Consider the following 15,466-nt stretch of genomic DNA (forward strand, 5'->3'; position numbering starts at 1 on the left):
TATAAATCCAAGCAATAGGTTAAGTCCCAAGATAGGGTGGGGATCAGCGAACCATAAGCCTTGAGGGTATAGACCCAAGATAGGTAAGGGCTTGGATCTAAAAACTTTGAGGGAACCTATTGTAGTTGGTCTCTAAGCACTTTGGTAACATACGTAAACACTTCTCCCTTAAAATTGAAGTAGTAACAGAGTCTGATATTTATATTAATAATGATATTAATCATCTAATGAAGAAAATAGATAAGCACTTGTTAATAACTAATTGAAGCATATCAATCAATTTTAATATGTTGAAGTAGATCAGGTAGGGGACATTACACTTCCACTTTGCCTATCTTCTCTTTCTCTATAGCTGCAAATTGTTCCCACAAATCATCTTCATTATTATGGGTTACTGGTCCTTCCAATTCTATCTTTGTCCGATCTTTGTTAGAAATTTGATTGCCTTCATTATTTATAATATTTATTGCACTAACTTCTGCTTTTGCATTGTTATTTGTATCTTCTCCTCCAAGCATGCTTTTGACTTCTACTGCTACCCCAAAGGATGTTCCATAAGTGCCCTCTTAAATTGCTACTACCCCCTAATCTGGATATGTACTTTCATTTTGTTCATTAAATGCTTTTGTTGTATTCTTTTTCTATTCAATACTCAATTCCAACTTCTTTTTTGCATTTTCCTCTTCACTATCCATTCTTTTGTTAAACTCTTTGACAATCTTACCTTCTTCAATTTGCCTTTGTTTTTTTTCTTTTCCTTGTATCTTCTTCTCATTTCTTTTTTCATCTACAAGTCTCCACAATTCCATCTCTCGTTCATACATGTCAATTTCACCATTTATTTTTGTATTGTTTACATCATCTTCCTTTAAACCCTTCCTTTCAACAACTCCATCCAAAGATACAAAAAAATTATCATTGTCTAAAGACTGAAATATTGCATCTTTATCTTCTAGACCTTCAACAACCTCTACCTTTGCTACAATCTTCTCTACCAAGTTTGTGTTATCATTTCCATTCTCTCCTCTAAGATCTTTTCCAACCACAAGACCTTCACAAGTCCTTGGTATTTCTTCAACCTTTAAAATTGTTGCAATGTTATACTTTACTTCCACATTTCCTGCCGGTAATACCCTTATCTTTTCAGCTCCATTTATTTCTTCCATGCCCTCCATAAGACATGCTCCTTCTGCAAATTCTCTCTCTTTTACACCCACAAACTCATTCTTCTCTTCACATCTTCTATTCACTTTAAGTTTCTTCATATTACCACATTCTGAAACATCATTCTTCTTTACTATTGTCTTGCTCTGAACCATCCATACTTTGTTTTCCATAATCTTGGGCTGATGTTGTTTCATTGCTGCACTTGTCCTTTCTGAGTTATGAACTGAACTTTTCTTTAAACCATCTTCTTTATGCTCCCTTGCTTGCCAACTCACCCTACAATTAGGTTTCCACTTGTTCTTCATCATATCTTTCATCTTTTGCACCTGCTTGTTAGCACAAACACTATCAAAAACATCTTTTGCATTACGCTTAAATTGTTGCCCTTCAACAATCGATTTCTTTTGCCAACTTGGAATTATATACCCATGATTTACCAATTTCCTTCTCTCCTTGTAGATTTGTTCATCCACATCTTCTCTTCCATTTAAGGGATAAAAAACAACATTAGAATCAACATTGTCACTTATGTTTACCTGTTGTTCCAATTTGCTTCAGCCATTGACTTCTAGGCTTTCCAACTCTTCCACTGCATAGACATCTTGTCCTGCATCCACACCATCCTCTAAGGCATTATGATACTCTAGGGCATCTTCAAAATGTTCCTTATCGTACTAGTATATTTCAACATCAACCTTAGCTTTAGCTTCAAAATCTTTACAATGACCCTCTGCTGCCAACTATTGCTTTGCATCTTCCTGACATACTGCTACAACTTGTCTTCCCTCTTTCTCATCTTCAATTATTTCTTTGAGTGCTACTCTTGCCTCGTCTCTCATCATCTTCAAGGTCTCATTATTGACCTTCCTTATCATGTTCCTCATACTTGCATACATATCCTCAAACATAATATTAGCAAATAAAATAAGAGGCCAAGTTGTCTCTATAAGTGCCTTCTTCACAGACACTTCCCTCTCCTCTTTTCTTTCCTCTTCGACTGCTGCTTTTTGCACTACTCTGCATTCTTTTTCTTACTTTCTTTCATGTTCTCTGCAATGAGAACTTCTTTTACCTCTTCCATGACATGATCCTTACTCAACAACTTTATGTTGCCCAAACCTTTTCTATCTACTCCTTTCAAGGCAGCCATCTTCTGCCTTCTTTCCTTGACAATCTCCTTCATAGGGTACTTTACCTTCTTTCTCATTGGCCAAACCCAAACATATTCTTGGCTTCTCTCCTCAAGCTATTCCATCACCATAATCTTACACTTCTCGATATCAATTCTCAAATCTGTCATTTCTCCTTCAAACTCTACATCTTGTCTTGCCATACTGGCTTTCATCTTGTCTTTTCTTTTGGGACTTTCTTGCTTCGTTTGTTTCTACATCTTTCTTTCTCTTGACCTTGTCTTTGTGAGACATCACCTAGGTCTTCACTCTTTTTACTCTGCCCAATGTGCTGGTACCCTATTTGCAACACACAAAACTTCCCAAGCATATATGAACATCAAACTTTCGAAGAATGCATGAACATCAATCATACCCAATTTCCTTGCCCAAACCTTTTGGTACCTAGGTTCTTCCTTCTACCCTGTCAATCTGCAATGCACAGATCTACAAACCCATATTTATGAAACATCAAATTGCAATCTCCACAATCAATGACTATAACCAATTTTTTCTGCCCAGATCTTTTGTGCTCTGATACCAAATGATGGCACGCCTTGTTGAACACCAAAACTTATTGAACACACAGGAACTTACAATCAAATCACAAGGCAATAATGATAAGAAGTTCGGGAAAATAACCAATTTCTACAAGCTTCATGTCTAGATTGTGACAGGAACAGAATAGGGGTAAACTCACAATGTTGGTTCCCACTTTTTTGTACATTCTGATTTTTGCTGAAATCATACATTTTTAAGAAAATATAATGATTGAATCTTTAAGAGGTCCCATTTGAAGTAATACATTTAAAAGAGATAGATCAAAGGCTCATAGATCAAAGGCTCTTAGATCAAAATTTCTTGGATCGAACCTCTCTACTTCTAAATCATACTTGCAATGGAGTCTCCTTTGCATCTATCAAATGCTGATAAAAAACCAATTTTACATTAACCTTTAGGGGCTCAAATGAATTCGTTTAGAAGTTTTGTTTTTTTAAGTATTTAGTCCTAATTATAAGCTTTCCAAATAGTATAATTTTTAATATATTTAATTTTATTAATATATTTTTATTTTATTTCTTATGAATGTAGGTTTTTCACCGAACATGAACTTCTTTGTTTAATGCATTGGGAAAAATAGTAAACTAATTCAAAAAAATTCTGAAAAATATATATGCACTAAGTATTGATGTCTTCTTTATAACCAAAAAAAAAATTGAATTTTGATATATATAGAACAAGTTATGTGTTCAAATGTACACCTATACCTAAATTATAAGTAGTCAGACTTAAGTTTTGATCATTTATAGAAAAAAAGTTATGCGTTTCGAGATGCACATCACTCTTAAAAAATGTTGTTTGTTGTAAAAAACTACTTTTTGAGGGAGATGGAAAAAAATAAAATTTTATTCAAAAAAAATAGAATAAAAAATATTTAGAAACTACCTACAAGATGTTACAATTCACTAGTTTACATCACTTTCAAATTCTTAACGGTTTAAAAGTTATAAGTGTCAGAAAGTGAAGGTTTTTTTTCAAAATGTTCATCTAACTGTAAAAGTTGGTCAAAAAGTGGGAACCAATATTGTGAGTTCACGAGAGTAACCGAATTCTGCAACATACCATATTATCAACAAAAACTATGAACAGATTAGTCTTTTTAGTTAAACCTCTTGCCAAGAGGTTATGGTACTACAAGAAACAATATAAATTAATAGAGCCTCCTAAAGAACAACAAAACATTTATTTATTCAATCTTCCACAAAGATGGTACAAAATTACTTCAGTCAACAATACAGGCCTAATTTTGGTCATCCAAACTACTCATGTCACTATTGTCACGCCTTCTTCAGTATTCAACAAACTTCCACATTCTGTTTGTTCCACATCTTAAGCTTCGAGCCCATTCCGACTCTCAATCTTCTTATTCATCATTCCTCTGTCATTCTTTTTGAGTCCATGCTTTCTACTCAGCGATCTCCTCTGTATTTTCTGACCAACCTTCAACTGTTCAACCTCCCTTACATTTGTTATTTTGTGTGACTTCTTTAATCTATGTCGCTCACTCTCCTAGAGGGTGCACAACCTTCTACTATTCGATTTATCTGCTCTTCCCATCGTCGGCCTCTTTCATTCAACCTTCCTCCACCCGTTCTAGCCTATCTCCCATCTACCTTTCTTCGACCATGCCAACCATCTCCTAGTCATGACCGTCCCAAACTGGCACAAACTAATTTCAAATAGAATTTTAACAAATAAAAATAAACTAAGACAAAATACGTTTACGTAATGATGCTTGTGCATCATGATGAATTTTATTTTCTCAAACATTGAGTCTATTTCATCATAAAGATCCCCCAAGCATGACTTACCCATGTCAATAAAGCAAATCATACTCATGATGAGCTTAGTGAAACTATGAAGATAGTCCACACAATCCCGCCAAGTGTCATCTAGAATTTTTTGCTTTACCTTTACTACCCTATCAATATTGGATTGCCTGAATATGGTCCAAGCTTGGCTAATAACCAAGCTGGAAAGTGCCTTTCAAACCTTCACAAGTAGTCTCAAGACAATAGTGTTGGATGCAAATCTAGTCCCAACAACAAATTTGAAAATAAAAATAAAGAAAATTTTATGTATAAATTTTTAGAACAAATTATTGGAGTAAACCATAAAATAAAAAAAATTGCATTGTTTGAAATTTGAATTGCCTTCAATAGCTCTAATCGTGAGAATGATCTACAAATTGCCAACAACATGTGGTGGTTTGTTATGAACATTTGGATCTCTTCAGCTTCAACATAGACTTCTTTAATCCAAGCTATTCTCATAGCCACCTTCTATAGCATGAGGTTGAGTGAATGCACAACAAAAGGTGCCAAAATGTAGGAATCATATCTCAACTAACAACTACTCTACAACTGCATTGTTTGTTATAACTTGGACAACATTTTGAGTAAATGCTTTCTTAATGCACTGTATAGGGATGTCAACAATAAATTGTGATCCTCACTTGGCCCTCACAATCAACAACTTTTAGAAACATTACCAATTTACATCACGCTACAATCACATTAATTAATGGTCTTTTTTTTGCATACTTCCATCCATAAAAAATAACACCTATTTCTTTCCATGAGGCCATAATGGGTGCTAACACAGTTTCTATATGTTTGACCACCTTTGACAATAAAGTACTACCCAGCTTCTTATAACTTGGGCCTATGTACCCCTCTGAAGCTTCATTTATTTTTCTTACCATGTCTTGCTAATAGGGTGATCAAACAACATTGAATGATAAACCATTTACATAGAGACATCCAGCAAGGGAACAATTAACAATATCTCTAGCATCATTATTAAATGCCCATTCCAATAGCCCCTTGCTCTCTTTGGAATACTAGCCTCATCATCATTTCTTCTTTAAAATGGATGGCTTTCTACTACAATATCAAGAGCAACACTATGGGTATGAAATGATGAAGTATGCGGCCTCTATGAGGCCCTTCATGTATTCAATGCATGACCCAACTTACTTTCAACCCTTGCATTTGCTTCCTCTTGCTCCTTAATATATTCTTATACTTTAGAAGGTGGCATAGGTACATTCTTTTTTCCTGGGCATGCTTTGGTTCCCTTTCAAAGAATTCCACACAACTATCCCTTCACCCAGCTATAGGAGCTTGTATACCATGTCCCACACCCAAGACATATCCAAACACATGCCCCCCCACCTAGAACATGCTCTAATATTTGTACATGCCTCCATAGCAATGAAGTTAGGGGTCAATGAATGGAGGATTGTTGATGGAATTAGAACTAGTTGCGATATTAAATTTTTATTAAACCCCACAATTTATAAACAAAACCTCGAAAAAACAAATAAAATAATTAAATGTAAATAATCTACATAAAATCTAAATAAAAAATTCAAATATTAAGTCTTGATATTTAAATATAATGCTCATCTATGGCTAAAGTATCTTAGGGAACTAATGTTAAATTTGCATTAAATTTGCAGCTTGTGAGTGAGAGTCATATAAATGTTTACCATAGACTACATAATAAAACAACCAAACAAATCATTTTAGATTTAGTTTTAATTATAAATTAAATTTGACTAGGTTTATCTTTTATTATAATATATAATATAAATTTAAAATTATAATATTTTATACATTCAAAATTCAAGTCAAATTTAATCCATAAAAAAAATATAAACTAGGGTTTTTATTTTGATTTTGAGTTTTCATAGATTAGATTGATTTGTTGTTTATGAGGAAAATGCAAAGAAATACATTAATCCGTTACATCCTTGTCCAACTCAACCCTCAACTTACATCCTTGTTCTCCATATCAATTGTGTCCATGTTCTGCTTCTCTATCACATCTTTGTGTTTTGTTGTGTTGTGTTGTGTTGTGTTGTGTCTAAATGCCTCTTTGTCACATGGCATGAATGAAAAGTGAAAAGAATGCAACATTTTAGGGTTTTTTTTCTTATTTTAGGCATTAAAAAAAATAAGTCAAAGAATTGTGTCATTGGAATCATCTCGAAAACGACCTAAAAACACAAGACAACACCAAAAACAACAAGAAACGATAGGACAGACACAAGTTCGTTTCAAGGCCAAAAACTCAAATTCCTAGTCGAACCCACAATGGTTTCATACTCTAATCCAATTCTAAAACATTTTGTACCCAAAATTAGCATGAAAAAGCTATTATTCAGCATCATAGTTTGAATGGCTAAAATAACATTTTGTTTAATTCTTGTCACCAATTAATAGTAGAGGATAAATACTCAAATGCTGACCTCTTTAAGTTAAAATCATAGACCTCCTAGAGTTGAATACATTATCCTGTGACAAAATAGCAAACACTCTTGGAGCAAGATAACATTAAATACACCTGTAGTAGTTCCTAGAGTAGTTTAAACAAAACCATTTGAAATAGTTATAAACTCAAAGAAAACTCTCTTCTAGCATCATGAAAATGATCAAAAACAATTTATAGACATCATAAAACATAGCCACAAGTCTAACACCGATTGAAACCTTCTTGAGCATATCTCGAGAAGCAAGATGAAAAAGCAACAAAGAAACAAAAAACACCAACATTGGAGAAAAAAATAGAAAACAAAACTTGAAATACCTTTGGTAAAAAAGTAACCCTAGCAACATTTTTTTCTTCTCCCATTAACTTCTGCTAACTTTTTCTCACTCCTCCAAATGCATCAAACAATTCTACAATCACAAAAAAGAGCACTATTTTTGCTGAAAAACTCCAAGAAGTTCCAAAGCCTCACAACTAGGGGCCTTTACCATTTGAGGAGTATCACTTGTGTGAGGTTGAACATAAACACTCAGAGGAGGTCACAAGCATGTCGCCTTGTAACTTTCGCACCTAACTAGTTGTCTATGTCTGATACAATTCTCAAAACCTCTACAAACCTTCCAAAACAACTTTCAATCGCTCTTCCAAAAGCTTCTAAAATTTTACTACCACCAAATCAACTCCAAACATCAAAACAAAACAAACCTTCGTATTTCAATCTCCTTTCATTTCAATTTCTACTTTAGTGTTTTATTTTACTTAGTTTAAATCTAATTGTTCTAGCTTTGTTGTTATTTTGAAAAGAAAAACAAATTATTAATTGGACTGGGAAAACTAGTACTTAAAAGTAACACAATTGAAAACTAGGATTATATTTTGATTACAATAGCATCAAACATGATAAAGCTCTAGAATTTCAAGAAAGGGACTTGGCAATCTTCATTTAGAACAAATTCCAAATAAATAAATAAATAAAATGATGAATTTATTATTTAAAACAGCTATATACCCAAAAGTTGTCTACACTTTACTAATGGAAATATCAAATTCAATAAAACGTGAAAAGTGCTACCCTGTAAGTGAACATATATTTACTGAATGTAATAGGAATATATAAAGGAAGATGCAACATGGAAACAAGAACACTTTTTAAGACAAAACGCACAATGGTTAAATTGTACAAAAAATACATTACTACTATTAATGTCAGGAAAATCATGAAATCTAGGCAGCCATAGAAAAGCAAGAGTACCAAAAATAAATAAAAATCCTTGAGGAGAGAAGATTTTACAGCAAATGGTTAAATGATAATGATAAAGACCAAACATAACCTATTTGTACCCCACAAATAAAGGGGTAATAGAAAGAATGTAAAATCATCCAAAAAGCAATTGATAACCTCAGGCAAGGTTTTCTAAATTCCATTTTTAAACAGTAGCAAAAGGTAACCCGAATCTGGCTGGTGCTGAAGCAATGCTTTGTTCCCACTCAAAGTCTTTTGTTAAAGGTGGTTTTCTTCCCAGGATCAAGAACAAATAATGAAGCAGAAGATCTGGATCTTCATAAAGGTTTGATTTCAGCAAAATCCATGAATTCTCAACTTTTTGAGGTCAAAGAAGATTTACAAGTAATTATTAATGGGTCTATCAAAGAAAATGTTAAACTTAAAAGCAATATAGAAGTAAAGTTGATTGGTGTGATTTCAAGAAACTTATTAGAGATGCTGCAACAGAGAAAGCAATAGGATGGGCAATAGTTCAGCAAATACAGTACTTTCACAGTTGACTTTTTAAAATAAGGTCAGTGTCGATCCTATAGAATGGCAAACTGATGAAAATATCAAGCTAGAAAAGATTCATATTTCTTCTGCCACCTTCTCAGAATATTTGATCCCCGTTGCAAAATGTTTGAGTCCAAACATGCCTGAAAATTATTATGAAGTGGCTGCCTTATTGTACAACTGATACAGCTCTATAATATATAGGGAATTTCTGTTTCATGTGATGCATCGGGGGTGTTTGGTTGGGCTTGTTTTCTGAAGTGTTTACTGATATAGAAGACAAGGAGGGTGTCATTTTAGACCAGCATCTAAAGCGCACCTACAACATCAGAGACTGTGACATTGACATTTGTTAAGGAGGTGTTGAGTGTACTTGTCCCGGTGGGTAAAGGTGTTTTGCAGACCAGGGCATCCTACTTGATGATTTCGCATTGAAGCCAGAGGCTTGAGTAGCGGATCAGGTGGTTCATGAATGGATCCTTCACTTCTTATCACCTTCCTCTAAGATGCTGAGGATGGAGCTGAGTTCAGATGATAATTTACCTCAGCATATTCAAGAAGGTTGGCATTCTGATTCTCGTGGTGGAATCCCACATATGCCTATGGTTCCTTCTAACATACATTTTGAGGATGTAGCATTATTATGAGTTGATCTGGCTCTTTGGATCAATAACCTCATGAAGGAATATCAATCTTGAGATATCATGCATGTTCACACTCCCTTCACTTTCCAAGGCTGGTATCATAAGGATAGTTAAAAAGGATTTCAGTAGACCTGATGTGATGGTTGTGGACAAATAATGGTACGCATAATGCAATTCCTCCTTTCTAGTATGTGCAGTTTTCCTTTCTTGGCTGGTTATGATATTCCTGTGTCTATTTCCAGGCAGAAAATTGTCATTTTTCACAGGTATCATGTTGGTCAAATCAGCTTATAATTGCCCCTTTGTTAGCATTTTTCTTCTGTAGGTATGGGACCCTAAGAACCCGCAACTATATCAGCTAAAAAAGACAGCCCATTTGTGCTAATAAATTTAAGTATTGCATCTAATGGGAGATGCAATTCCAAATGAAAACTTCGACTTATCTATCATTTAAGGAACTTGACAAAAACATAACAATAGAGTCTAACAACTTATTGGATGACAATAATGAAAAAAGAGCAAAATGATATTCTTAAGAGGGAAACTACAAGAAAAGAAGAGAAAAAAATTACAATGAAAAAAATGCAGATGCTATTACTTTTGTCAATGCACAAACTACATAGCCACCTTACAAACCCACGCCCACCCTTAACGTTTTTACAAGATCTCTCATACCTTAAGGTGCATCCTACGACCTAAACCTTTGGGCTGATGTGGTTGCACTCTAGCAATAGATGGAGCATCTAATAGTACAATATTGGTGTGAATAATTTTATAACTTCAAAGCCAAGTGATATCGTATTGAGATAGGGATGCTCACTGTCTCTTGCTGGCACTATAAATTATAAAAAACATTTAGGTCAGGACTCTATACTACTTGGACATCATGAAAACTGTGAGTGAAAATTTCACAAACTTGTCTACCAAGAATAAATACCACTCCAACATCATAAATTAATATCATAGAATAAATTGAGGTTGGCAACCATTAAATTGTCATATAATGAATTATGTAGGCTTCTTGCAATAAGATTTAAGTTAGTGTTGCACCTTTGAGCCTTGAAAAGAACAGTTACATCTGGTTTGTCCTTTGATGTGCAATTGTTATAACTGATCGCCTTGAGTATATTTGTGATGGCAGGAAACTGGTTAGATTGAGGACATGCTGAAGACAAAGGCACTGAGCACTCTTGGGTGTTGGCAATGTCATTGTTATTGTTCTCCTCCACTTGGGCAAATCCATCTCCATTAAAAACTGTCTTTTCCTGTTGCTTGTCAAGACTTTGGCATGCTTGCTGATCCTCCCCCTCATCCCTCTGCTTCACATGCCTCCCGAGGCCAGGGTACCCTTTCTTTGAAACACTCAGTTCACAACCACTAGGAAGAGTGTCTTCCTTTCCTTCTGCTGCTGTTTTGCTCTCTTCTTCAAGCACAAGTTGGAAAGCCTTTGTTCCGTTTTCCTTTGCAGGTTCAGAGGAAGCAGAATAGGATGGCTTCTCAGTTTTGTTCTTCTGGCATAAACTCTGTGTCTCTTCAATCCTATCAGGATTATTCTCTTCACCAAGCCCCTCAGTGTGCTTCGCATTGTCCTGGGTGCTGACTGGTGCTCCTTCAGCCTCACCTTGTTTTGAAATCCCTCCTTGCAAGTTTTCATCTTCCATCAAATCTGCAACTTCGTTGTGCACATCTGACAGTCCTGCTTCTGTAGCTTCTTCTTCCTCTTCTTGTTCTTCTGGAGAAGGCTTCCGCTTCTTTCTCCCACTCTTTCCAGCACTGCTATTACTGCACCCAAGATATGTCACAGTTAAATATATTGACAGTTCCATTTATTCAGGATTTTGGTCATGTGGTTGAAAACTAAGGTGCACAATATCTGAAAAAAACTCATAAACTGCAACATGTATTTAAAGACATTTGGAAAATCCAGTTTTCCCCACTAATGGGCACCAAATATGAACAACATAAATAAGGTGAATTAAAAAATCGAACTTTTCCTATAAGCAGTCCCATACATCAAAACAAATACTACTTAAATATGCATTTAAAGAAATTGGCAAGGTAATTCAAACGGGATGAGCACAAGCAGTAAAACATCAAGACTTTTTATAGGGGAGATCCGTATTCAATTTCCCTAAAAACATGTCACACTCATATATACAAATGTTGAATATTTAGTCAGCTTAACAACTACATTCAATTCTGGTGTGGTATACGGTATACCCTAACATAGGAAGTTAGGTACAAGTCCCAGATGAATCTGACAGAAGAGATATTCCCAGGCCATATTATTATAGCCAAAAGGCACATCACGAGGGGTATATACAAATCAAAGAAATGAAATTGACAAGGTGTGGTATACTCTTTATCTTCTTAACAAGGTTAAGGGATACAAAATTTGCAGTCATATAAAGTAAAATAAACAAATCGTTTGTTCTCAGGAGGATGGTCTCACATGCCAAGCCAAATACACCTGCAACAGGCATTTAAAGACATTGATAAGGTCAACTTTCTCCCTGACCCTGATTTGATCGGGAGAATGAAAAATGAGTTAAAATTTTGAACAAAATATAAAGATCGAGTGAAGATTTTTCTGTAAAGGCAGTCTCGCAGACCAAGCCAAAATATAAGTAAATAAAAGGCATTGACAGGGCACATTCTACTCCTGAACTTGACAAGGTAGAGAGGCATAAGGTGAAGCAAACAAATCCCTTGATCTCACAAGGTAAATCAAATACAACTACAGCATGCATTTAAAACATAAATTGTAAAGAAATCGGAAAGGTCTACTTTACTCAAGCGCTTAGTCATAAGGTTGAAACACGTGTACAAAAACTTAATAAAAAAAAAGAGTAAAGTCAAACAAAAATAAACATTGCTCCCCAGCGGATGCTCAGCCAGCACCTAAAGCCATCTTAAACTTTTATACTGGCTTTAATAACTCTCACCAAAAGAGGTTTATCATTCTCAAAAGAAAACTATGTATTTCCAAAAAAAAAATTACTGTAGTACCTTTTCTCAAATTCTTGTATTATGTCAATGCATGATCTAACATTGCGATAAGGTTCCCAGGTATTAGAACTCTCTGGCCAACCCTGCCTGCAACAGCAGAAAAATAAAAAGGATTATAATGGTTAAGCAGTGTACGAGATATGATGGCAGATTAACCTACAGGTCATACACATAAATCATCTGACATTAGTTGAGTACCTAAAGCCCTTTATTTTCGCCATCAAAAAACAAAATTTAAGCATTATATGTCTCACTAAGGAATAAGGACAACAGTGAAAGTAACAGAGACCAACAAGTGACACCAGAAAAGACCAGGATAAAAAATATTTAAAATAGATGTCTGCAGACAAAGGATGTAAAATTTTTACATGCTAGTAACTCACCATTTAACAAGATACTCCACCTTGCCCTGAAACATCCAATGCCAAAACTATCAATGCCACTCGCTTCAAACAACATCAACCAAGGAGAATACAACACATTTGCTTCCAGATAAATGCACCAAAGATCAAATAAAGCTTATGAACAAAAAAGCAGCTAACTGTCACAAAATGTTGCGTAACAAAGAGATCATGAAGGTTCAATTCCCTAAAAGTGAAAAACAAGTGATTAAAATTTATTACACCACATTTCCCTTTAGATAAACACACCAGCTGTGATATAAAGATTACTAAGAAAAATAAAGATTGAGAAATGACAGTTAACTCCCAAAGGTGGAAACAGTTGGCTCACAAAGAGCCCACCGGGTATAATTCCCCAAAAGTGGAAAACAAGTTATACAAATCTATAACAACACATCTCCTTCCAGATAAATACGCCAAATGCCAAAAACCTTTATTGTCAAGTAAAATACTAAAATGTGATTGGCTATTCTCCATACAGAATATATTTATGATCATTACATATACACCTATGTCTATCCTGTATGCATCCATATCATATATAATCACCTAAAAAACTTGTCAAGATAGCATTTGCTTTCAGCTAGATGTGAACCATTACATCGAGTAGCACTGTTGTTCATGCAATGGAGTTGACTGCTGCATGTGATAATAAAATGTAAGTCAAAGAGCAATCCTGAGCTATTTAAATGACAGTGTGTTGAAGTGTTTTTCAACAAACTTGACCAACACAGTTCAAACATGTTCTAAGTATTTTCTAAGTGATAAGATGACCCTACACGTGCATTTGTTTGTCTATCGTCACCGTACATTTTTCAACGTACTATATTATTCAACAAACTTATTCAACATTCTTCAAAAACATTCTAAATATTTTCCAGCAAACTTGTTCAACTTTCTTCAAAAATATTCTAAGTATTTTCCAGCAAATTTGTTCGACATTCTTAAAAAATATTCTAAGTATTTTCCAGCAAACTCGTTCAACATTCTTCAAAAATATTCTAAATATTTTCCAGCAAATTTGTTCGACATTCTTAAAAAATATTCTAAGTATTTTCCAGCAAACTCGTTCAACATTCTTCAAAAATATTCTAAATATTTCCCAGCTTGAGGGGATAGCTAGTTCCAAGTACTTGATGGCCATAAATATATTCTGTACGGAGAATAGCAGCTTTTGAGAAAAATAAAGTTAGGAAGAAAAGGCGGCAAACTCCTGCAGATGAAAAACGCTGCCTAGCAAAAGAGCCCACCAAAACCAGGAAAAAAAATAGAAAAATAAAAGTAAAAAATCAGTTAAAATAAGTACCCATCGGTGATTGGCACAAATCCCAAGGACCGAGGACACATGCACAGGAAATCAAACCAAGAGGACTGTAAGAAAGTGAAAAAAAACGTAAACAAGCTCTGGAAGTAAAAGTACCTTGCGAATGCGTTTCTTGCGAATGGTTTCAACTTCATAAAACCCTTCTCCCAACATACTTGCGTTATTTTCAATAACCTCACCCGCATTGTCATCATTGTCTTTATCTTTGGCATTAGATGAAGAAGCCGTTGGGGAAGCAGATTTAAGCCTGGGAGAAGTTCTGGGCGTCTTCTCTTTGTCCTTTTTTCTCCGGCCTTGCTCGCTTTGCTGCTGCTGCTTCTTCTCTTTCGGAGTTACAGCTGGTGAGGCACTTTTTCTTGCCATCTCTCCAGCCAAACACGAACCCTTCACTGTATGTTAGTAGTCTGAGCTTCAGCCCCCCAGTAGTGAAGTAAAGGAAGGTATTTCAGATCATGGTGTGCTTCACCTGTGCATTTCAAATGCCGGATCTGTCGTACGAACGAATTTCCCTTTCAGAGTTTCCCCCCTTTTTTCTCTTTCCAAATTAGTGGAAAGATTTTTCCATTTGGTATATTCAATTTCCTATCATGTTTCCTCCTTAAATAATGTGTCCGCGTGATAGTGGGATGATAAAAGTGCACAACCCTCAAAATCAAAACTATTTTGAAATAGTTTCACTTCAACATTTACTATTGGGAAATAGTTGCAATTCTCTTTATTTTTATAGATTAATTGGTCACTATGTTATTTTAAAAACTCTCTGTTTAATAAAATGAGAATAAATGTCTTTTTGTTTTAAAAATACATTTCAATGTTGAATGTAGGAATTAAAAAAAATGTTAAACAAGTTTTTTATTGGTGTAATAGTGAATTTATGTTTCTTGTTTTTTATTTCATTTGGAGTTCATTTTGATTTGGTTGTCCTCTTTACAATGATAAGTGTACAATTAGTGTGGTTTATGTTAAAAGTTAGCATATAATTCAAGCTTTACTTAATTCCATATGTAATTATTCTAGATACCAATCCTAATCCTCATTTTATCCATTTCCAACATAGCTTGACATATATAATTTGAAAGATTTACTCTAGTTAGTAACACAAGTTGTTGAAATGAAGCTTAAACTTTTAAAATACA

General features: G+C 34.6%; 1 protein-coding gene across 1 annotated transcript in view; it reads right to left on the reverse strand.

Annotated features, from left to right (window-relative positions):
• The window catches only part of LOC131036103 (chromo domain-containing protein LHP1), a 48,014-nt gene extending 33,096 nt beyond the window's left edge, over positions 1-14,918 (reverse strand). The window contains exons 1-4 of the mRNA XM_057967917.2: positions 14,427-14,918; positions 12,989-13,014; positions 12,606-12,692; positions 10,647-11,378 (exon numbers count right to left, since the gene is read on the reverse strand). Of these exons, the coding sequence (XP_057823900.2) occupies positions 10,647-11,378; positions 12,606-12,692; positions 12,989-13,014; positions 14,427-14,693 (1,112 nt within the window). The 5' untranslated portion in view covers positions 14,694-14,918. The remainder of the gene's footprint in view (positions 1-10,646; positions 11,379-12,605; positions 12,693-12,988; positions 13,015-14,426) is intronic.
• Positions 14,919-15,466: the final 548 nt, after the last annotated feature.

Source organism: Cryptomeria japonica, chromosome 4 (genome assembly GCF_030272615.1).
Source record: "Cryptomeria japonica chromosome 4, Sugi_1.0, whole genome shotgun sequence".
Taxonomy (NCBI): Eukaryota; Viridiplantae; Streptophyta; class Pinopsida; order Cupressales; family Cupressaceae; genus Cryptomeria; species Cryptomeria japonica.